The 24747-nt window shown below is 43.1% G+C and overlaps 1 protein-coding gene across 3 annotated transcripts in view; it reads left to right on the plus strand.

The window, feature by feature from the left end:
- NCAPG2 (non-SMC condensin II complex subunit G2) overlaps nt 1–24747 on the plus strand; it is a 403487-nt gene that overhangs the window by 62501 nt on the left and 316239 nt on the right. For all 3 annotated transcript variants that reach the window (XM_085631953.1, XM_085631952.1, XM_085631954.1), the window contains exons 8-10: nt 6215–6284; nt 7203–7289; nt 18917–19009. In XM_085631953.1, coding sequence (XP_085488079.1) covers nt 6215–6284; nt 7203–7289; nt 18917–19009 — 250 coding nt within the window. The remainder of the gene's footprint in view (nt 1–6214; nt 6285–7202; nt 7290–18916; nt 19010–24747) is intronic.

Consider the following 24747-nt stretch of genomic DNA (forward strand, 5'->3'; position numbering starts at 1 on the left):
AATAGTTTTCTATGGAGATCGGTGACAATCTGGAAGGCCAGTCGGGTTGAACCAATGGTGGGGGGGTGGGAGGGCAGAGGGGGGTGTTCAAGTCTTGCAATGCACAGGAGCGTAGGGACACCTGGAGTCCTCTTCCCCATGGCCCAGGGGCTACATGTACAGTTGTGAGTTTAGGTATTGGGTTTTCTTACCAGGAGCAGTCACGGTCGAGGGGGTGCCTGCGTGCAGAGGCTCCATGTGGCGTAGGGGAGTCCATGAGAGGTGAAACCACGATGGACTCGAGCTATGGAGGGCTGGGGGGGGGATCTTGTTGACACCGCAGGCCCACTTCAACTCATGCTGGTGGCGACGGGTGCAGTGGTTGCTTCAGGTATCTGTTTTGGGGGGTTCCGGGGGCCTCCGAGTCTTTGCTTTGGAGTTTCTGCAGGGTGCTGGAGAACAGGTCCGCTGTTCACTGAAGGCCTTGGGTCTTTATGGACGGCAGGCAGTCCTCCCAAGGTTCTGGAGTCTATAGCTGCTAATGCGAGGCGACTTTGATGCAGTTTGCGACAAGGGATGCAGACAGGCCAACAGGGTTGGTACCAGGTCAGCTCCTCTCTGCTTTTGCGGCTCTTCTGTGGCCCCTCTCTTCTTAGGTCCTTTGGATCTGCGTCTTTGGTGCCACGGGCTCCCGTAAATACGCAATTTAGGGGTGTTAGAGAGTGTAGGGCAGTAGCCAATAGGCCACTGACCCTTGGGATCACTGCGCCCCCTGTATGACCTCTTCCTGTGGGAAGTGGTCATAAACCTGTTCCAGACGTCAGGCCTGCTGTGGGGTGAATAACAAATATCATCCAATCCTACTCTACCACACAATATAATGCTGGGACACCCCGTGCCTCGGGCAACCATGCGCTTTATAAATATTCTAACATAACGTAACATGCAGTGTTAGGGGACATGGCACACAGGGATGTGTGACATGTCCTGTTTTCACTTTTGTTTGCACCAAGGCACTCAGCCTGCAATGGCAGCCTTACATTCGTGCTGTTGCCCTTAGGGACCCTCTTTAGTACCTCAGGCCTAGGTACCAGGGGTAACTTTTCTAGGGACTTGGAGGGTGGTACAAGTTATGCCAATTGGGGAAACAATTGTACATTTATGGGAAGGAGCTCTGGCACTGGGGACCTGGTTAGAAGTAACCCACTTCACTTCCAGTCGAAATCATATCAGTTGCCAGGTGTTGGACGTGGCCCTTTTCCCTGAATTTTTCGCTTTTATGGGAAACCGCATGTTACGTGAATGCATGTGAAACGCAAGTATTGAATGCTGTGTGATGATGTACGCAGACTGAGTTTCCCTGTTTACACATGTAACTTTTATAATGGATGCCATGACTGTGTGGTTGTGCCGCCTGACTGAGCTGGGTTACCAGTCTAGTTGTTATTTCCCAGCAACCCCAGCTTTTGGAGGGAAGCCTGGCACCCAGGGTGCTCCCCCCGCTCCCCCTAGGCCAGTTAGAACCAGTTTCCCCAGACGCTTCTAGAAGCTTCTGGCACTGTCTGGTAGGTGGGGTGAGGGGCGTATAAAGGGCGGAGCTGGGCTGCCATGTGCTCAGTCAGAGCGTGGACCTGAGAGAGAGGGGACCTGCTGCCAGGGGTTACCTCCACAGGGGCCTGTGTGCTGGGCCCTGAGCTTATCTGCACCCCTCTGCTGTCCACAGGGTGGGGGAGAGCCACAGTTGGAGCGACGCTGACCTGGGGGAACCTACGCAGGAGATTTAGGCGGTAGGGCCTAGTCAGGGACCTATACCACTGGGAGTGACAGGGCTTAGGTGCTGCCTTCTAAGCTGCGTAAGGAACACTGAACTAGCCCACTGATCTGGCCCGGCGTGAGACCTGCAGAGACTGACTAAACTACCTTCAGTCACCCACTCAAACTACCCCCACCCCCTCAAGAAACTAACTCCCAAGGGCGCAGGAACCAGCAAGCTCCGAAGAAGGCCTAGTCCCTTCACCTAGAACTGCTGGGGGATCGACCAGGTACCAGCGCTGCATCACCCCTGCGCTCACTGACTCTTCTCCCCCCCCCCCCCCCCCGGGACCCCTGAACTGATCTGCCCCAGCGTGGGTGAACTGACCTGCCTGTAGTGGAGCTGCTGCTGCGGCGTGGCCTGCCCCCCTCCAGCCTGCACTGCCCCTGCCACAGGAATGCGTGTGGCCTGCTGGGCCCACCTGGGAGCGCTGTAGTAAACTCACCGCTGCAGCCCGGCTCCGCCGCCATCTACTGGGCCCCCAGGGTGTGAGGGGCCCCCGCCATCGCGACCGGGGCGCCCCCCCCCTGTGTAGGCCCAGAGCGTGTCTGCCCCGCGGCGGCCCTCCGCAAGAAGAGTACCGCCGGAATCCTGAAAAGGCCTCGCTGGGCCTGGAGGCCGTCGCCTCCGGTCACGTGACGGGGGCGGACTGCGTAAACGCCGCCCCCGCCGACTGCCGAGTGGTGTGGGAGGCCGCGCCCCCACAGGCCACGCTGCTGTTGGCGGCTGCGGGCGTGCCTCCACCACAACCTTCACCGCCGGGTCCCAGGAGCCTTCGGAGGGCCCGGGACCGGCCTCCACTCAGCGTGGGGCCGGCCCCGAGACCCGCCGGAGGCCCCCACAGCACTTTGCTTCCCCGACGCCCCCTCGTAGCCGGGCAACACCGGGAGGCGCGCACGGTTACCAGAGGAGAAGGCTCAGAGGAGAGCGAGCCCCCGCCGACTGAGACCGTCGCAAGGGCCCCGAGGAGGCCGAAACCACAGGTAACCCCCAGGGAGGAGGGCGGAAGGCCAGAGAGAGGCCCAGAGTTCGCCCCTCCCCCGGGGTAGTCTATCCTTGGGCCCTGTTGGCCCCCACTTACCCCGGGACGGGGATATTACTGGCCAAGGGAGCTACTGTTTGTCCCTACTGCCCAGGCTGTGGATGAGGTGTACTCTTGGCGGACAGACAGTACTTCGTACATAAGGGGGTGACGATTGATTAATGCGATGCCATGCTCACCCCTAATGGAACGCTGATCCTTGCTTCCTGAACTTTGAGCCTCAGGGGTTATTGTGCTAATGCCTAATAGTTGAATGGTGGCCTAGTGGCCATGTTTCATGCTTTAATGGAATGCCATGTTTCACGACCTAATGAACTGCCCTACTGAAATGCTCTTCGGAAATGCCAAGTTTAATGCCCTGAAGAAATGTCATGCTGGATGCTTTAATGAAAAGCTATGTGTAATGCGCTAGTTAAAGGCTATGTGCAAGGCTTTGATTATCTGCCATGTTGAGCGCTTTGATTGCGTGCTATGTCTAGCGCTTTGATTATCTGCCATGTTTAGCGCTTTGATTGCGTGCTATGTCTAGCGCTTTGATTATTTGCCATGTGTAGCGCTTTAATGGCTATGTGTAGCGCTCCAATGTCAATGCCATGGTTCGCGCTCTGATTGACTGCTATGTTTAGCCCTAATGCTCATGCCGTATTTAGTCCTCTAATGAAATGTTTTGATGAGAACCTGACTCTGATCTAGATAAAGCAGTTTTGATTTTTACTCAACCTCCCTGGTGTGGTGTCAGTCATTGCGTGCGTTTCCTGTCTCAGTGGATGTGTGTGCTGTATGGTCACTTTACACTTAAGCCTTTGGATGCCTACCTGCTCGCGCCAAGCTACCCCCAGAGGGACTGGTGACCCCAGGTCCTACACCAGGCAAAAAGTGGGATTGACCATGTCAAAAAGGGCCACTATCCTACAGTTCCAAAGACTTTTGCACCCTGCTGTTACTCCAGCTGTTGAGGAGAATTCCAATCTGCTCAGTTGTATGGTGGAATAGGTTGAGAGAAGTAGGTGATTGGCCATCTTGGAACACCTGAATAAAAAAGCAAAATGGCGTCTGTGCTGTATGCGCAAGTGATATTTTGGCCACCATAGCGCCTTGAAATGCAATCACACTGACACGTAGCCTCACTTTCATTTTTCTTTTTGCTTTGTTTTTTCTGATACTATGCCTCCGTGACAAACGCATTCTTTTTGCCACTGCTATACTGCATTGGGTTAAAATGCGAGTCTTAGTAACTCTTTCAATATTTTTAGTACCAATTTTGTGTCGTGGCATAGCTTAACTGTCTGCAAAATCTCTTAAAATGTGTGCCTGATGAAGCAAAAGCAATCCAGGTAGTTTGTTGCATTCCCATATTTACAGTTGAACTGCATTTTCTGGCCTTTTCCTTAGTAACCGTCTCACTGTTGTGCACTGTGGTCGTGACAGGAGCTGATAGTTAAAACATGTGACCAGAGCAGCAGATAGAGAAGGCATCTGGCCGGACACTGTCTGAAGTATGATGGGTAAAGCATGACTATTGGTTAGCGTTAGGGCCCATGTACCCAATGTCATTGAACGGCAGATGCTTACTACTGGTTCCTGGAAGGTTTGTTGTGTTTTAGGGTTTGGAACAGTTTTCCACTAGGCTAGATATGTGACTGTGACATTGAAGTGGGCTTGGGTGCCTTACCTTTAACATCCACTTGTTGGGATTTATTTCTAAACTGACTCAAAAGGTAAGCTTTTGGAAACTGGATTACAGAACTAGGTAGCTAGTAAGGTATGTATTGACTCAATCTAATGATATTTACTTCAATGAGAATTATTGGTTCAACCTCTGAAGGTGGCTCAAGTAGCAATGCTTCCCTCAGAGAAATCTGTGCAATGCATGCACGACAACTTACTCAAAACAACAATAAATGGTGAAAACAAATTGAATAGTCCAAACCAAATTAGTTAAAGAAACACAAAATTAAGCAAGGTATCACAAATAAGTATTAGAATGTTTGTTGAAGCACAAGTATTTGTTGGAAACAAAATCCAGCAAAATAATGTACTGGATGCTATTTTAAGAAAAAAAAGTGCTCCCAGAATGCTACAGTTTATTTATTTCAGGGGAAGGGGGTGCATTGTTTTGAATGATGGGGGTGCTTTGCAGTGAAAGAAAGCAACCCACCCACCCTTCAGGGAATTTAAAAGAATAGTTCTAAAGCTGTTTACTTCATTTAATTACAGTTCTTCTCCTTGTGCACCAGTTCTTTTGTGGGGAGTAGCTGACCAGTTGCCAATGGTCTACAGGTTCTCATTGTGGCAGATACAGTCTCCTCTGTCTCGTGTACCTCCTGCACTCTTGCACTTCAGAAGAGAGGTTCTACAGGCAAGGGAGCTCACTTGGTCTTTATCTGTACCCCTTTTGCGGGTCAGCAAGAGGTTCTCTTTCTTACCTTTTGAGGCAATCTCCACGCCTTCAAGGCCCATAGAAGTGGTGTAATGCTGGATACCATTCTCTCCATACAGAAAGTCTTTGAAGATGCACAATATTCCATACTGCTCTAAACAACAAGGTGCATAATAGGACAGACAGCTGAAGGCAACACTGTTTTCTGCCATGGAAAAGGATGTGGGTTTTTAGTGAATGCTAGATAGGCGAGCTGCACAACTAATCATACATAAGGAGTGTAGGTGATAAAAATCTATTGCATCCATTAAGTCTGTCACCTTTATGTATCTACTTTCTGTAATTGTGAAGTTAGCAAATCATTCCTAGCAAAGGTAGAAAGAATGGAGTTAATTCAAAATGTTGCACTTCAAGAGGTCACTTCCTGCAGCTTCAGCTTTAAAGCCTATGGTAGTGGGGACATTGTCAGCTCACATTTCAAATTTGTGCAAACCTTTGTGCACATTTGAAGTTAACCTACCAAAGTGTCAAATGTGAAATTGTAATAATAAAAAGGTAATTGGAAAAATTTCTCCTTGAACCCAAATTTTATAGCACATTATATCTGGCTCACCAGATTGCCAAACATCACACTTTTAACACAAACCTATTCGAAACTGTAGTTTAGTGGTAGTTTTTTTTATCATTTTGTTACGATCATTAGACAGTGTTTGGATATTTAAGCATTTAAACCATTGCTAAACAATGTGCAGAGAAGGATGTAAGATATTTAGTACCGCTAGGCTAGGCCAAACCAGTGTCCGAATTTGTTCCATGTAAGTATGTATAACCTGGCATTTTATTTTTTCGAAATATGTTTTTCTTTTGACCTTTTGCAGCATTCACATAAGCATGATGCACTAGGGTAACTGCACTGTCAAACAGTTGATCTCCCCCAGAGCCTCCTACAGGTCTCCTGGATGCTGCAGAAGATACTCATGTTATACTTTTATTTTCACAGATCTTTGATGGAAAACATAGCGGAAATGTATTTCAGAGCGTGGAAAAAGGCTTCAGGTGATATCTTGAAGGTATTTTCTTTACTTCATACCATTCCATATCCCTGCCTTTACCTAAATATTTGCTATTTGAAGCGCAGCTGAGCGTGAGACAGCTGTAGACTTTGTGAATTCCTATTTTTTTAGATTTCATGTCTGCAGTAGAATTGGAAAGTAGTTTGCAAGATAAACACTGGCTTTTTGGATTACTCAACAGTATTTTTGTTCATGTTTTTAAATATTTTCATGTTAAATGAAAAGCACATTAAAAGTAGAGAAATGCAAGCAGTTTTACTTTTAGACACCCTGTGGAGCTTGTTAGCCATCCCCTGCTCGGATTTGGGCTGGAAGCCCAGGCCTCCACGGTAACTATGTCAGAATCATTACCTGAAGTCTACTGGATGACTGTAGAAAACTGGCACATGCTGCAGTGTCACACACTATGCCCGCAAGACCGACTGCCGCTGAAACATGGCTGGAACAGCTACTCAATCCAGGTCTTAAGTTGAATTAATCAATGGGAGAAAAAGTCATACCTTTTTTTTAATGTATTCCTTATTTGTAACCTTTGTTTACCCATATTTGTGGGATACACGCTTGCTTATGCCGACTTTAAGCACTATGCATTATGCATTTCAAGTATCTAGTTCATGCTCCAACTTTAGACTAGGTCCTTCATTACGAATAAACAAAGAAAATGCCTTTTTACTATTTTTCTTACTCTTAATACGAATGCACAGCATGTCTCCAGCTTCAACAACTTGTTTTAGCTGCGGAAAGCATTCATGAGAGCTGGATACTAGGCTGTTGCATGGGAGCTCAGTATGTGAACTTCATAAATTCTACGGTTGCACCTAATACGCTTAAGGTGCAACTAAATATCATGTATTTAAAAAAGCAAATTGTTCAATGTTTAAATTATTATACACTCACACGAGTTTATTCTTTCAGACTATTGAAATTAACTGCATACAGGACTTCATGTATCATGGAGTTAACCTTCCGCGAAGCTCTCCGGTACATCCCAAAGTGAGAGAGGTAATTACTGCTTCATTTTAGCATTTCTGTTTCACATTTTGCATACTAGTGATTATATGAATACATTGGAGCGTTTGGGCAGGCTAAATGTCTCACTGCAGATCTTCTATAAAAAAAGAGGTCATTCCTATTCTAGATAATAAATAACACACAATAGCAACCATTTCTGCTTTTAAAAAACGGGGAGTAAAACTTGTTGCAAAAAATCTTACACAGATTTTCTTAACCTCTGTCTAGCCTCTCCCATTTGCTATCGAATGCAGCACCTACCAGTTAGATATGCAAGAGCGGCACAACAGGGTTCATATTGCCTCCATCTCTTGAACTTTCATACAAAAATAGACACATTGTCCATCTACAACCTTCAGTCCTGAAATACGTTCATAAAAGAACACTTCATTCTGTAAAATAAAACAGGATTACTTTATAGTCCAGTTTCTTTTGCATCTTCAACAACATAACAGTTATAAGGAACAAAAGAGAAGGTAGAAGCTACTGGTCATTCCTTTCTCAAGTTCATGTTGTCTTTTATTCTACAAACTGAAAATGTTTTCTCTTGTGGATGGCGAATCCGAGCCTTCTGGTCCACGTATCTGATTTTGAGTTTGCGGACTCGAAATGGACCCTGGGAAGGGAAGCCTCCCTTGTCCACTCTGACTTAATTCTTTTTTAATTTTGCCTCTGCGAACTGTCCTCTAAACCAGGTTCAATGACAGCTTGTGGACTCACGGTCCAGATACCGTAACCTTTTAACCCTTTTAATCCTACCCAATCATTTTTTCTAAGACTATTTTCTCAAACTACTCGATAGATTTACCCCAAACCAAGCAAAGGCATTATCTAAAGTACATTTTTACTTTGTTGCCAGATTTGTTGTAACTCCAATCCGCTGATTTCCCATAGCGAACAGTAAAGATTCTGTTAGGAGTTAAAATAGGAAAAATCTCTTTTTTTGACAGGCACCCTCTATTTAACTCCTTTTTGATGGATGTGCACTAAACTTGCCATGCTGAACCCATTTGCTTCCTCTTTTTGTGTGAAATGTTTTGTGCACGTTTGTTGAAGCACTGCAAAAACACGCAACTATATATATAAAAATAGATCTGGACTACTGGCAGGAAAGCAATCTGTCAAATGAATGGAGCTAGTTCATTTGCAGGAAGAATGCATTTCAACTCTGAACAAATAATGCATGTATTTGAGACACGGAATCCATTTTGCGCAGTCATAACCTAAACATAGAATTGCTTCATGAGAGCGTGGTTGGCATATTAATAAAAGATGTATTAAACCTTTTTAAACCACTAATTGCTACATATATTCTCAGTATAAATGAAACCAAGACCAAAAGATTTAAAAAAAAGTTATTTCTCAAAGGATGTTTTAAGTTCACTGTGGCATATGTTGAAGTCACACAGCCGACACCTCCACTACCAGAACCATGGCTTTCACACACTTACTCATCAACTCTTCTGTATCGCCACTTCCAAAGTCACATTCTCATTGCTCCCTGAGATCTTGCCTCAGTGCTGCTATTCCCCACTAAGAGTGTCAGTATCATAAGTCTTCTACATGTTTCCTCTATTTTTTTATAGTTGGCTTTGAGTTTCACAAACCTGCAGCTTTCACAAAGCACAGAACACAGTTTTCTTATTACCGAGCTGTGTTTCTTGGTTATAACCTAGTTGCTGGTTTTTAACATCATGAGGCTTTGCAAAAGTCCTCAACGTTTTCCCTGTTTCACATTATGTTGGTTTGTTTTGGTAATAACTGACTTGATCCAAAACAGGTTCCTTTAATCTGTATTTCCCTAGTCAGATTGGATTTAACTGAGAAATAGGTGGTGATTTCCTAATCCTTTTATTGGGTGAAAAACCTCTTGTATTATATGGGGGTCCAGTGGTAAGCCACCCCACATCATTTGATTCGTAGAACCACTTGCATCACAACGATAAGCCAACATTAGTTTGATCACCCTTCTACCATTATATTTACTCTGTCAACAAACCAATCTGTTGGTTTGTGGTAAAGACAATGCGTTTCTTTGGTATTTCATTCCACTTGTTGCAAGAAAATGTCACATCTTTGTTCAAATAAACTCAAAACCATTGACTGATGCTCCTGACATTGGTTAGCCCTCCCTAGAAAAGATATGTTGAGTGCCAAGATGACATCCCAAATAACCTTACTGAACTAATTAAACCTCACCCACTCAAAAGTAATCTCCAAGATCAATATTGTGATGCAAGGGACAATCTGTAAAAATTACAGAATAGTTCTTTGTTTATATTTTGTTTGGAATGATTGGAACCAGAACATATATTAGTAGACTCATCCATCATGTTCTCCATATACACAATGAATAAGTTGTTGTCACTAAAGTTTTATCGATAGTAGCAGCCTATGTTGATTTTCTTAGATCGTGAAAAACATGCCAAAACAAACCTATCACATCTAAGTAATAAGTTCTCTTCACTATCAAGCTCCCTAATAACCATGTGAAAAAGACGCCTGATTTTAGTTTGATTCTCTTCTCTTTAGGCCAGTTCCCTACAACATAATCTGCAACCATTTTCAAAGCATTGTCCTGTTTCGTGGATTCAAAATATTCTACGTCACGAATATCCAGTGCTACTGTTTCCAGGACAATGTTTACTACAACTCCTGTTCATCAGCCAAAATGACCGAGCCATTAATAAGTAACCTTGATGCTGGATCTATTCCTAGGGTTGGTCACAGTACTAAAGAGTGTTGGGGAAGTGTCATGCGAGAAATGGCAACACTTAGCGTCCTGCTCCTTGCCAGCTGCTTTCTCTGACTGGGCTGAAGAGTTCTTTGTAAAGAAGCTCTGATTCTTGAGTTCGTACCCAGTTCTGAGGTTAAGTGACAGTAATCTATAACCAGTGATTGGTTGTACCTTGTTCAAAACTCATGTCTATAGCCAGGCAGAACTGAGTAAATGCTATTTGTCATTTCCACAAAGGAAGGGTAAAGACAAGGCACTAATTAGGGAACTTTCCTCTTGCCAATCATCTCCCTTAGCAACCCAGAAGGGAAAAGCCCAGAAATGGCCAAACAGATTTGTTTTGGGATCTTCATAGTTCAAATTATTTCTTTATTACCAGACTGGACTCCGATCTGGACGTAGATTGCACAGAGAAACCAAACCAGTAAAAAACTTCAATAGTGTCTCTTGGGCATTTCACAAGGGGCTGTACCAAGAAAAGGGAAGCTAAATGCGTTTTAACTGTACAGGTAACTTCCATTTTATGTAGGACTTCGTTTATATTGCTTGTCTTATCGAGCTCTGCTGAAACACACTACCAAACTATGAAGGAAGCGAAGTGTCGCGTTTATGATGTGACTGTGCAGGTTTCATCAAGAGGGTTAGCAGAGCTTTCTCTCAGGGCTAGTTAAAAGGTCCTGTGCCTCTAAACTGTGAATTGGCTATCAGTTGTGGTATACTTCCACATAACCTGTTAAGGTTCCATTGTAGCTCGCTAGACAGTCTCTGCTGGAATAGGGGTGCACCCACATTATACATTTGCTAGGGGAATAACAAAACACGTGGAGCAACTTCCATGGGATTGAAATGTAAAACTATTTGGTAGAAAACATTCTGGACGGGAGGCAAGAATAATTTGGAGGCAAGATGGCCGCTCACTGATTGCAGGAGCCAGTCGCCTTAAACCACCCTCCTCAAAAACTGCTTAAAATCGGCGAAAATATTGAGTAACTTAGAAGAATGTCGGCATGAATAGTAAAATAGATCTCTCTTACCTGAACGTTGAGATACTAGCACTCCGATGGATCGCCAAGACTAGAGCACTACTTGGTAGTGGACTGTTTTCTTACCAACGTAAAAATTCTTTGGAAAGCCTCGATAGAACTAGAACTAAGAGTACTATGCCTCCCAAGGCGTCAAAGCCACTGAGAGATGCAGCGACGACCAAACGAATGCAACCCCCAGCAATGGATACTAAAGAAAACTCTGTCGGCCGGACGACGTCGATGCAGCGCAAGGGAATGAAGCCGGCAGAAGCAGGACATAATAATGGTGGGGGAATTGACGGAGTTCAGGAGATCGTTGTATCAAAGGGAAATGCGGCAGGAAAGGACCCGACTCTTAGACAGCCTTCTGTCAAAGAGTCGTTTGCAGTAAAGATTCCGGAATCTCTCGACCTCCCGGCGCCGCAGAGAGTAACGGCGCCGATAGGCTCCGAGTCAGGCTCCGAGTCAAGCCGGAAGCAGCGGCAGAGGCAGAACAAGCAGGGGGCTGCTGCGACGGATACAGTTTGCTCGAGCGAAGAGCTGGGCGCAGAGTTACGGAGTGAACCTCCCGACGGAGTACAATTACAAGGACCAAGTAAGATGGCACAAAAGACGCCGCCACAGGTGGCTGCAGGTGGAGATGATGATGGTACAGTGACTGGGGGCGCTAAAAAGGGAGGCATAGCAACTATAAGGAAAATAATTAACATGGCAGGCATTCCTGAAAAGATGGTCCCTGCAACACCTGATGGGGAGTGCTTTTTTTCTGTGAATGAGGACTCTGGATCAGAGTCTTATCTTTCTAGCGAGCCTGGCGATGTAAGTCAAGATGTAAGCTCTGCCTCTGATTCTGATTCCGCCGCTAAATCCTCCATTCAGAAAGCACCACCAGGGCATGCAAACCCTCAGAGAAGTAAAAGGCGAGCTAAAACAGACCCCTCAAACAGCCCCCAACCTCAACCCAATGATTCGAGACTTTGTTGGGATTATTCTGCAACGGCCTCACTATATCAGGAGGAAGAGGCTGAGGGGGGAGTTAAACAGGTAGTTAGTGAGGGTACACCAACACCCTCATTGGGTCTATTGTACGAGACTCTTATCCAGATGCAGGTTGAGGCCAGAAATGAGAGTCGGAGAGCTAAGGTGGCGACAAAAAAGATACAGAGTTCCATGAGGAAAATGAATAAATTATATGAGGAAATGGTGGACAGAGTATCACATGTGGAGGAGCGTACAGCTAGGTTAGAAGACGACGTTTCTCGTTGGCAGGCCTTCAGGGATTCGCAAGAGAAGATGTCAGAGGATATAAGATGGAAACTGGAGGACTATGAAAATCGACAGCTCCAGAACAACATTAGACTACTGGGGGTCGCTGAAGGAGTGGAGGGAGAGAGTATAAGGACCTATGTAGTAAATTTGTTAAAGGGGGGCTTTCCCAGATATCCCCAAATGGAATTGGGAGAACGAGGTGCAGAGGGTGCACCGGTTTCCATTGCTACAAAGAAGGGCATATGGGGAGTCGCAGACTCTGAAACCTAGAGCTATCCTTATATACATTGGAAATTTTTTAGCTAGGCAAGATGTTTTGGATAAAGCAAGACCAGAGGCTAGGCGTAGTTATGAGGGGGCCACATTTTTCGCAAGACCAGATTTTTGTCATGCTACGGTGGAGAGGAGGTGGCGCCTTAGGCAATTGATAGCCCCAGTACAGAAGCTAGGTTATGAAGCATTCTTACTATATCCAGCGAGACTCAAGGTTATTGTCAATGGAAATGTCAAAATGTTCACCTCTGAGATAAAAGCCCAGCTATATATTGATGAGCTCAAGGGAGAGAAGGCGGGATAGACGATTTGCAGATACTATATTTTTGAGTTAGGAATTCTAGGGTTGGTAACTCTATTAGGTCTTAAGTTAGGTCTTCTCCACCCGAGACATTGTTTTTCACATAAAGGATGAGCATTATTATTATCGGTGGGGGGTGAGCGAGAGTAAACAGGTTAATATTCTATGAGGGGGGGGGGTGACAAGACTGCTGCTTTCAAAAGCTACCACCCATAGGTCACGGCTGACCTATTTGCCTGTAGATGGGGGTGGGGGTGGGGGGGAGGGAGGGAAATGGGAGCTCGAGCGGTTCGAGTAAGGAAGGGAGGGTCAAGGGGGGGGGGGGGGGAGGGGGAGGGTGGATGGTTTCGTAAGTTATGCATTATTCACAGCATATATTGTCTTGCATGTCTGTTAATACTTTTCAATGTTTATTTAAGTTACCTTAAGGTATTGGCTTTTCTAAGTTGGGGTACACTTGATGTTCTTTAATGTCATGTAGAATTGCATCAATTAATATATGTGGGCTAAATGATATTAACAAAAGACAGAGCGGCTGCTCTGATCAAAACACTCCGGGTAGACAATTTGTGTCTTCAAGAAACACATATTGAAGGAGGGAAGGGATATCTCCTGGAGCAATTGGGCTTTTATCTGCTAGCATTTTCAAAGCAGGGGATAAGGAGAAGGGGAGTCGCAATTCTAGCGAAGGACAGGGGCGTTGTAGTAAATAGAAAAAAAGAGGATCAATGGGGTGGAAATAATATATAAGGGAGAAAAGCGCACGGTGGTTACACTATATGGATCCACTGAGGACGATCCGGAGGTCTTTCAATTTTTAGATACTGAACTGGCCCACTGGCCAGAACCCATAATATGCTGTGGTGATTTTAATATACATGATCCATGTAGCTCATTTGCGCAAGAAGGGGGGAATTCTACTGGTAGAAAGAAGATGTACAGGGCCCTGTCTGTTATGGTACACCATAATTCCCTAATTGATCCATGGATTAAGCTATATCCCCATAGGGAAGGTAGCACCTTTTTTTCCGCACCGCACAAAGTCACGGTTAGACTTGATTATTTTTTAATTTCTAACACTCTCACTACAGGATTATTGATGGAAAAGCAACCTAGGATCATTTCAGATCATAATCCCCTGATTCTAGTAGTGAATTTAGGGCAGACTCAAAGGAAAATATCACAGTGGACATTTGAGAGAGCACTATTAAAAGACGAAGGATATAGAGAGCATATGAGCACATGGATAAAGAGGTTTTGGGATATGAATAGGGGAACAGCATCCCCAGGAATGGTATGGGATGCTTTCAAAGCCGGTATTAGGGGAGAAACTCTAAGTTATACTGGTTACAAACGTAAGATGGATAAGACTAGATTGGATGATCTGATTAAGGAGTTGGGGAAGGTGGAAAATGATTTGGTACAGGGAATTCGACTAAAATTACCTTTAGAGAATCTTTTGCTTAAAATTATGGTGATTAAAAACAAAACTGTGGAGAGTATTGCCACAAAAGCAGCAGTTAGTTATCTATTAAGAAAAGAGAATTCATATGAACTAAGTGAGAGAGTGGGGCATATATTAGCGGTTCGCACAAGACAGAAAACAGCAGCGGCAGATATCAGGGAGGTTACAGATGGACAGGGTAACCTGATTTCAGATTCTGATACTATTAGAGAAGTCTTTAGACAATTTTATTCTGATTTGTATTCCCGAGAGAGTGGAACTTATGTAAATGATGTTGAAGGGTAGACTAATAATATAGCCTCACCAAATCTCCCACAGGAAGAGAAAACATCTTTAGATTTAGCAATACAGTTGGAGGAAGTTAAAACAGCACTGAATAGTCTCCCTTCAGGCAAAGCGTCTGGCCCTGACCAGATCCCACTCGAGTTCTATAAGGTCTTTCAAGATATTCTTATTCAAGACTTCTTTGATATTCTCAGTTTAGCACAGACAGGGGAATCAATTCCTAATTCATGGGGGGGAGCAGACATTGTAATAATTTTGAAGAAAGGAAAGTCCCCGATACTCCCCGGATCTTATAGACCAATCACGTTAATAAATGCAGATGTTAAAGTATTCTCTAAAATTCTGGCTAAAAGACTGGGTAGAGTCATCGAGAGTATGGTTAGTCCATCACAGCATGGATTTATTCCGGGGAAAGACACCACCCATCATATTAGACGGTTGGTGACATTATTTGATGCAACGGAAGTCCTGGGAAGCCCTATGGCAGCCTTATTTTTAGACGCAGAGAAGGCGTTCAATAGGGTTTCCTGGGATTACCTCTAGGCAATTATGAGATGGTTCGATATAGGGGAGGGATATATACGAGCAATTCAGACACTATATAGGAACCCTATAGCCAGGATAAGGGTCAATAGAGGGTACTCCTCAACATTCAGGATAAGCAGAGGGACTAGACAGGGGTGCCCGTCGTCCCCATTACTATTTGCTCTCTTTATAGATCCATATTTACGTAACCTAGAGGCCAACGTTAAGATACCTGCAGTTATGATTAATGGAAGAACGTGTAAAATACTGGCATACGCAGATGATGTAGCCATTATAACATCTAATCCATCTGAGGCTCTTAGTGAGGTGGAATATGAAGCACTCCGTTTTGGATATAAAATTAACAGAACTAAGACGCAGATCGTTAAAAATAGGTATACGTGCTGTACTGACAACCGAGTTGTTAGCTCAGCAGTATATCTTGGTGTTCAGCTTTCCGCAGAGGTGGAGAATGTGGTAGAGCAGAATATGGCCCCGCTCATAGCAACTGTACGATTAGATCTGGAACGAATGAATAACCTTCATTTGTCTTTGGTTGGGTGTACCAATGTAATCAAAATGTTAATACTTCCGAAATTTCTTTATTTTTTTAGATCTATTCCTCTGTTTTTTGAGGCTAAGGGCCTCATGTAGGTAGCCAAATACCGGTCGGTAACGGCCGATTTTCGGTAATTATACCGTTACCGACCGGTATTTTGGCTTTTGGTATGTAGGGGGATCATTTTTGTATTCGGTAATTTACCGAATGAGATGTAGGGGGAGTGTGTGGGTGTTTTCTGGAGTCGGTATTTACCACCAACTAATAGTTGGTGGTAAATGAAGAATGGATGTTGAAAAGCATTTTTAAGCGCTTAGAAGTGTGCAATGTGGCAGACATACATGCCCTTAGGGCATGTATGTGTGCCACATGTGCACACATGGCCGAATCAGGGGTGCAACAGGGTGTCAATGTGACACCCTGCCACCCTTGCATGTGTTCCCCCCATTACCGAATCGGTATTTACCGATTCGGTAATGAGGCATACCTTCCCATCAATGGGAAGGTATGCCTCATTACCGAATCGGTAAATACCGATTCGGTAATTACCGAATTATTCCGAATCGGTAAAATTTACCGACCAATTACCTACATATCATTTACCACTTCATAAATACCGAATCGGTAAGATTCGGTATTTATGAAGTGGTAAATGTGTCCCTACCTACATGAGGCCCTAAGTGGTTTCAAGCACTAGAGTTGATTTTGAACAGATTTATTTGGGCTCAGGGGAAAACACGTAGGGCTTATAAATGTATCTCTCTTTCTAGAGAAAGGGGGGGGTGGGGTGCACCGGACTTCAGAATGTATTATTGGGCCGCTGCGTTACAACATATGCAGGGTTTAATTGGGGGGGGGGGGCACACGATTGCTGGGACATCAATATCTCCCTGGAGGTATATGCAGTGGTTTTTGGCGAAGAAGTCGGAAACTGTTTTTTGAATTGTATTGATTTTTCATATTACAAGAGGACTAGGTTTAAGACAGTCAGTGCAGTTATTAAGATCTGGATTGCATTTAGAAAAAAATATGGAATTGGTAGGATTAACAGATATACTCGACTATATCGGAATAAATCATTTCCGGAATTGATCTTTGCGGATAATGTTATGGCAGAATGGGCGAGTAAAGGGATAGAGCAAATAGGGGACATGATGAGCCAAGAGGGAGTAGTGCAGTTTGCGGACCTAAGAACTAAGTATCAGCTGGATGCTAGAAGTTTTTTTAAATACCTTCAAATTAGGAGCTTTTTGAATACTAAGAAAGGGGGGCCCGCTGGGTTTGGGAATAATGTAATCTTGGACAAAATAGGTAGGGGGCAGGGCTGTACAATACGAGGTTTTTATGCAACATTAGTAGAAGCTAAAACGGATGATATTTCTAAATTTGATAATAAATGGATGGAGAAGCTATCCATAGAGTCGGGATTTTTTCAGGAATCATTGGCTCTTGGATATACTGTTTTGTGTTCAGCCCCACTTCAGGCCCAGCATTACAAAACAATATATGCTCTGTGCTATACTCCTGCTAGAATTGTACAATGGGGGGGTACCAGGGGGACGAGTTGTCCAAGATGCAATTTTATAGGCGCTGATATCATTCATATATTTGCATCTTGTCCCCAGTTATATACATTAAAACAGGATTTGGAAATGTTCTTAGCTACACACTTAGGTATTCGGGTCGTGTTGTCACCAACTTTAGTATTACTCGGGATCAGTACAGACCCATCGGTTCCACATCGGGAATTTCTGTTTATAGCAATGGCAGTATATAGATTAATGATTGCCAGGGCTTGGCTGGACACAAGCCCTCCGGACATGCATCAGTGGCTGGCAAGTTTATTGGGTGCCTATAATCTAGAAAAAGCTATTTATGCACGTAAGGGTAAAAAAAAGAGACAACTTGGGTTGAAAATCTGGGAGCCTGTAAGGATATGGAAGGAGGGAATGGTTTAGTTTAAGGATCTTGGCTTGTCTGCTTATATATTCTTTGGTATAGTTGTTTATATACCCATTTATCTTTTGTAAGGGTTCTTATGGTTGTGAAGTAATGACCAAAAAACATCAATGATGTATATTTAAGGAGTTAAAAGTAACGTAATGTCAATATTATTTGAGTTAATGTTGTATATAGGATTATTTTTTAAATGTAATAATGCTGAGATAATGATGTATTAATGATGGAATATAAGGAAAATTGGGAAGAAAATCAATAAAAATAAAAAAGCAGAAAACATTCTGGACAGTCCAGAATGGCTGACATTGACTGGAGTCTGAATCGGGGCACTTTTACAGCAAACAAACCTTGAATGTTAGTGGTGGCTGTGGAAGTTGCGGGTGGGGGATTGGGGAGATGGGTAGGGCACACAAACACTACTCATTACACCATGAAGCAGGAGTCATTTCCCACCAAATGAGAAGAATGTTTTTCCACTGCGTCTGCCCAAATGACAGTTTGACACAGTGTGCTGAACTGTTTGGGAAACTAGAGAAACGGTGCATCAGCACTAGGGTTTGACATTGTGGCCTTCTTGGCAAACTTCTGGAATTATTTAACAGACAGGAAAGTTTTTGAGGTGGTAGAAGAACGTGGAAGCACGGCTTGTGAACAGTAGACCTCTTAATCTTCATACTTCCTTTGAGACCCAAAAGAGCAGATCACAGTCTTTACATTTATTGATGGTGTAGGAGTTCTCTTCATAAAATGGTTTATTGCCATACAAGTAAATTATCATCCTTTGGTATACGCATCAGTAAAAGCACCCCAAAAGTAATGTCCTTAATTTGCCTTCTTTATTCACACGTATATCTTGTGGTATTGCTGAACATGCTAATGCAACTCTGCAATTGATGCTTTTACCTACACTTGTTTACAATCCTGAACCTGAGCTTTTGTATTTATCATGTTCTTAATTTACAATTCGCTATTCTATCAGCTGTTACATTTGATTTGATTTGATTCTGCTTTAATTTCTTTGTATTGACTGTCTTAAATAGTATTTACAGTGTCTTCAATGTTTAAATAAGAGAGGGTCGCAGTAAAACCAATTTATTGCAGTTCCATTTTCATTTCAAATAGAGCTAAATTGTTCATGTAGTCAAAAACAAAGCCTGGGGACACATTGAGTTCCATAATCTTTTTTTGGTTTACCAACACGTTTATCTGTAATTCCATAGTTGCTGAGTTACTTTCATCAACAGAAGCTTCGTCAAGGCGTGGAGGAAATGTTATTTCGACTGTACCAACCTATCCTCTGGAGAGGATTAAAGGTATTTTTTTGTGTGTGGATGCGCTGACTTCATTTTCTTCTTTTTGCTGCTTTGCATAGTTATGTTTTGCTGTTATGTAGTAAAATTGTTTGCTGTTATGTGCTAATATAACAAATATATTTGATGTTTGGCACAACACTTACTAGCTTGGATGACCATTGTGCGTTAGTTTACTCATATCATTGTCACTTTTCAAAGATGACTCTTGCGCTCGCAGGATGAACATTATTTTGACTTCAGTAAAATTAAATGGTGTTATGTTTCTCTTGCTTTATACACACAGCTTGGTTCAAGTCACGCTTAATGTTCTACTTTAAGTTCCCTAGCAACAATTTTTATCCATGTTCTTTGTTATACTCCAGAAAGCCTTGCTGTTTGAACTTTTTTATTCCATTTATAGTTGTAGTAGTTTATTGGAGTTGATGACTTGTGATCTCTGTGGGTTTGAAAGTCCCTGGCTCAGTCACCGCGTTCCTTTATCTTGATTTCACCATTTCTGACTAACCTGTCTTCTATCACTAGTCTCCTTTTAGGTTATCCTTTCTACTTTGTCACCTTTGCTCTAGATAAGAGTATTTAATTCAAATGTAATCACCTCTCAACATTGGTGACTACTGTTTCCAAGTCTAGACCATTTGGCAGCTAATAGTTGTTGACAGCTTATCGTTAGTAATGAGATACATACCTTTTAGACTGCACCACAGGATAGACACCTTACCTGCCCTTCCTGTTAAATCCTTCTAGAAATTATGACTAGGATTCTCTGTTCTACCAGGCCCTCACATTCTCTTCCCACCTCTAGTGCTAGACTAGCATGCAAACTGTCATTGTTGTAAATATGGTTGGGATGGCATACTACTGTCTAGAGGGTTGGAGCAAGGAGTTCCCTGTGTGCAACCTCAAGACGTTGGGTTGGCATATTAGATTACAGTAGTTCTCTGGCTGCTGTATATGGTGTCTCAGTGCATGTCTCTGTGCTGCTCCCTCCCCTCAAATCTTTTACCAATGCAGACCATTATAGCCACGTTGTGTCTTGTCTGGAACAATAAACCCTTCAGTAGAGCATAGAACGGTCATTTTGTTTTCAACCCATTGAATTGAACTGTCTGTAGCCTTCAAAGAAATTCCACCTACACAGAAGAGCTCAATACCATGGCCACTGTAACAGATTCACCATGTGCCCATTCCCTGTATTCTCCAGATCAAGAAGAATGACTACAGCAACAGCCTGCGGATAGCTAAGGCCTGTTTGGAGTGAATACACATAGCTGTTTATTATTGATTTTATCCTCCACTATGCCTTCTGAGAGGAATATAACTTGACAAGTATGAAGTCTGAAAATAAATACAGTCTCTGGAATTTTCCCTTAATTTCATCATTAGTATTGACGAAGGTCAATGGTAATGATGAAATTAGTTGTTAATCGTACTCTCTCGTTCCTAGAATTGCTTTTCCACACAATGATTTCATGCTGCAAATGGAGAGTTACCATTGAAATCCAGAAATCCTGCTATAAATGAGCCCCTCTTATGAACTGTCCTACTCTACTTTTGATTTTACTAAAATTACATATCTACTTATATGGGCTTTCTGCCAGCCCTTTTAATCCATTTGTGTGTCTGTGTTCACATTTTTTCCACCCACTTCAACAAAAGTCATGGGGCCATTTCCACCACCAGCTAACTTCTGAGAGTCACCACTTTATGCCCTTTCACAAAGAACACATCCACTCATAAATTAGTTCCTCGGACTACAATGTGTCCTTTCTGAGACACAAAATATTCTTGCTTTTGTACCTCTAGTTTGTATTGTTTTTATTTTTATAGATTGGTGAGTAGCCAGCAGCTCCCTCATCAATAAATGTTCCTAAAAACATTGTAAAAAAAAAAAAACTTTGACACAGCCAAAAATATGACGCGATGTCAATTGTCTATCCCAGTGCTTGTTTATTTAAGTTGCTAATGTTTCAAGCCATTTTGTTAAGCTTTTTTTTCAGACTAAACCCTTTTTGAACATAATGACTCTGAGGTCATTTTATTTAACATGTTTGAGCAAATACATTGTGGGAAGCCGGATATTATTGGATGTACACGAACCATTTGACTCCACTGAAAAACAAAAGAGATTCACTTAAATTTGGTTTGTTCCCTTGAAATGTTTAAGTGCAGCATGAGGCATGAGTAGTTGATTGGATTGAAATAATGGGCTGCAAACTCTTCATTTATGCTGGGTCAGTTAGCTAAATTATAAGTTCACCCTTTGACTTTGGTGAAGCTTTGTACACTGCACAGATGAGGGGATTGTACTAGGAGCAGAACGCCATTGCGTTCCTCATCTAAGATTCAGGGATAGACTCTAGTAGTGAAGAAAATGCCCATTATTGCTTGGATCTGCGCACAAATCTGCGTACTGCCTTGCTTGCAACTCTACCCTATTCATCCCAAGAACTGCCAAAGTTTGACTGCTTCAAACCTTGCCACGAAGACATGCTGCACGGAGGATATAAAGGACTGTGAGGTCCCGACACAAGTCTTTGCGACTGCGGAGACTTACTAGGAAGTTCCAGCACAGAAACTAAGCATGTAACACTGAATTATGTACTCTAGGAATATTCTGCAGTGCTCTCCCCAGTCAGACCAACACTGCTTCGAAATCATTGATAAAAAAATAACATAGATCTATACCTACACATTTTTGTTGTAGGCACTTGCCCTATTTTGGTTGCCATTACAGAAGTCAAAAAAGTTCCTAATTGTGAAATTTTATTAAACTAGTACTCCATGCAAGTCCTGTTTATTTTTGTAGTCATTGCACTGACTGGATAATCTATTATCTGTTTTTTTGTATGTTCAGTGTACTTCAGTTTCGACTGCCCATTGTTAGACTCAACCTGTGGTGACCGATGTAAACACATCTAATTTTTCAAAGAGAAGGATTTAATTTTAGCATTAAAATGCATTAGAAAGCTGGCCAAAAGATGAGCTTACTCACATTATAAGGCAGCGCATATCTTTGGTTCAACTATTATCTTGATAAGAGCATATGACTAGAATAATTGTCAAAACATTCATGTCCAATGGAAAATTGAAAGTGACTACAACCCACTATGCACTGACATTACAGGAGATGGCTATAACTAGTCATTGCAACACTTCTTTCATGGAAAGCCTCACATCAGAGGCGTGAGAAAAAAGGCAGAGGCCATAGCTAGCTAGCTGTTGAAATTTGTGCAGCAACATGGGAATTTCTTTTCAAAATAAAAAGCAGCAAGCTACTAGCCAAAGCTTTAAAGATACAAAGCATGTACTCTTACGTTGAGCCAATATGTCTTCTAGATGCATTTCACTATTCATTCTATGGCAATACATTTTTCGCTTTACATTCATTATAAGACTTTGCTGCTTCGCAAGAGACTTTCTGGGTGCCAGAATTATTAGCTGCATTTTGATATATAGTTGCTTCTGCTTCTCTGCTGCTGCATATGCTACCTTTAGTCCCAAGATATATTTAAGTGTTTCATTCTTTTTTCAAAGCATTGCAATAAAATTAGTCTCAGACCAGTATGATGCAAGGCATATCTCCTGTATTAACCTTCATTTATGCACATGGAAATAAACGCATAGTTATTTGCCATTTTCCACTTCCCATCATCCACCCGCAAGATACTTATGTGTATACATTATGGTTTTCCCTTTAATATTTAGTCGTCTGTTGACTGCTCATTCTTGTTTCTACGGTGGCCTATTGTCTGTTCATCTGCAAAGGTGAAAGAGGGCCAGGGAGGTGTTCCCTAACCTCCATCAATATTTGATTCTTAGGTTTCCCACATTTATTTCATAGGACATCCTCTTCCTTCTTGGAACACCCTTTCTGCTGCCATACACCAGTCATAGTTCCTTTTCTTCTGCAGAATTACTGGTAGTTTGGTGCTTCCCCATTTTTTGTGACTTTTCTTTTGGCAATTGCAAGTCCTTGATTAATTGATTTAACATTTTATACCTAGTCATTTCAGTTTCTTCCCATACTCCCATCAACGCTGGTCATGTCTCGGTCTGCAATGGGTTCCCTTTTATTTCTTCTAACCTTGTTTTACTTTTTGACCTGTGTCCTTTTATCTTTGGGTATTCCTAAAGAGTGTAAATGAAGGTTCCCCTCTGCCCACAGCGACATAAGCAATGGTCATCTGTAGTTGAGCCTAATTTGTATAGTTGTACTCTGCTGTAATTTGTCCCCTGTAATATTTTCAGTTGTCAGTTTGAAGCTAATTTTGATTGATTTCATTTTTTTTTATTTATTCCCCCTTCTCCCCCCACTCCCCGGATCAGATGACCACTTCCCATACATATTTCCTCCATCTCACCAATACCTTGTTGCCGTTTGACCCTTCGAAGACTTTGATTCATTGTGTGTGGTTTTTATGGTTGCTTTTTTTCATCAGAGGAAAGCAGTACAATAAACAACAAACATGTGCCATTAGTCCGTATGGTGCATCTCCGAGTACCAACACAAGCAGACATAGCATACATGATGGTACAGTGCTGAAACTCATGGACAATAGTCTAGTTAGATGGCCTGTGCTCACCACAAGTTGGTTGATGACTGAATCCAGGGTCTCCTAAATCTTTAAATACTTCCTTTGAGTCCCTCGAGCTTTGTACACTAGTTTTCCATTGCTGCACAGTTGTTCATCCCATCAGTCCATTTAGTAAGTGATGGGGCACAGGTGTCTCGGTAGTGTTGTGCTATATCTCTCTTCACTACCAGGTAGCCCATGGCCACTAAAGCTTGGGTGCTCTGGGCTTCCTTCAAATTGCCCATGATGCCCAGCAGAGTGATTTTAGGTTCTAGTTCAGTTTGAAAGTGAAACCAGAGTTTTGCCGTTTTGGGCAGGCATGTACCCTGCCACATTAGTCGCAGATGTGATTGTGGGGAGCCATTTGAGGTGCTGTAGTGCAGCATGCCAGCAGAGAACGGAGGGACGTATAGCAAGGGGCATGGAATAAGGTGGGGAAGAGGCGGGGGGGGGGTCTTACTGAATAGGAGGTTAAAAATTCCATGGGGATGAAGGAGGTCGCACTCCAGCCTCACAGCTGGGACATCTCTGTTTGAGTAGAGACATTCTTTTTTTGGGGATCATATTAGACTCCCATTAGTATAGTTTGACACCGGCCCAGAACAATCCCAACTCGTATGGTGTTGAGCAACAGTTTTCTAAGGAGACCTGGGGAGTTTTCCCTGCCCATATGAATGTACTGATTTGGCTCTGTAAAGAACGTGACTGCCGCACAAAGGGATAGTGTTGGAGGACATATAGAGAACATGGGCGAGTGCCTAATTATTTTTTTGTCTCTGACAGAAGTGGCAGTATGTTTAACTCCCAGTATCGCTTTTGGGAGAGAGTAGTTATCATGCCTAGGTAATGACAGCTGTCACCTGCCACCTGAAGCCCTGTTTCCACTGCCGCCATATGCCCATCTCCTGTAATTGGGATTAGAGTAGATTTCCCCCAGTTCACCCTAAGTCCCGATGTTTCTTTGCAGATACACATGCATTCCATGAGGCAAGGGATGGTGGCTTAGCGTTGCTGGACTTATAGGAGATTTTATCGTAATAGCCCTCTTCCCATCAAAAACCTTGCACCTGTTTGTCCACACAAATCAGTTCTGCCAAGGGCTCCATCACTAGGGCAGAAATCAATGAGGATTAAGGGCAGCCCTGGTGGGTACCTCTCTACTGT

This window comes from Triturus cristatus, chromosome 10 (assembly GCF_964204655.1).
Source record: "Triturus cristatus chromosome 10, aTriCri1.1, whole genome shotgun sequence".
NCBI classification, from domain to species: Eukaryota; Metazoa; Chordata; class Amphibia; order Caudata; family Salamandridae; genus Triturus; species Triturus cristatus.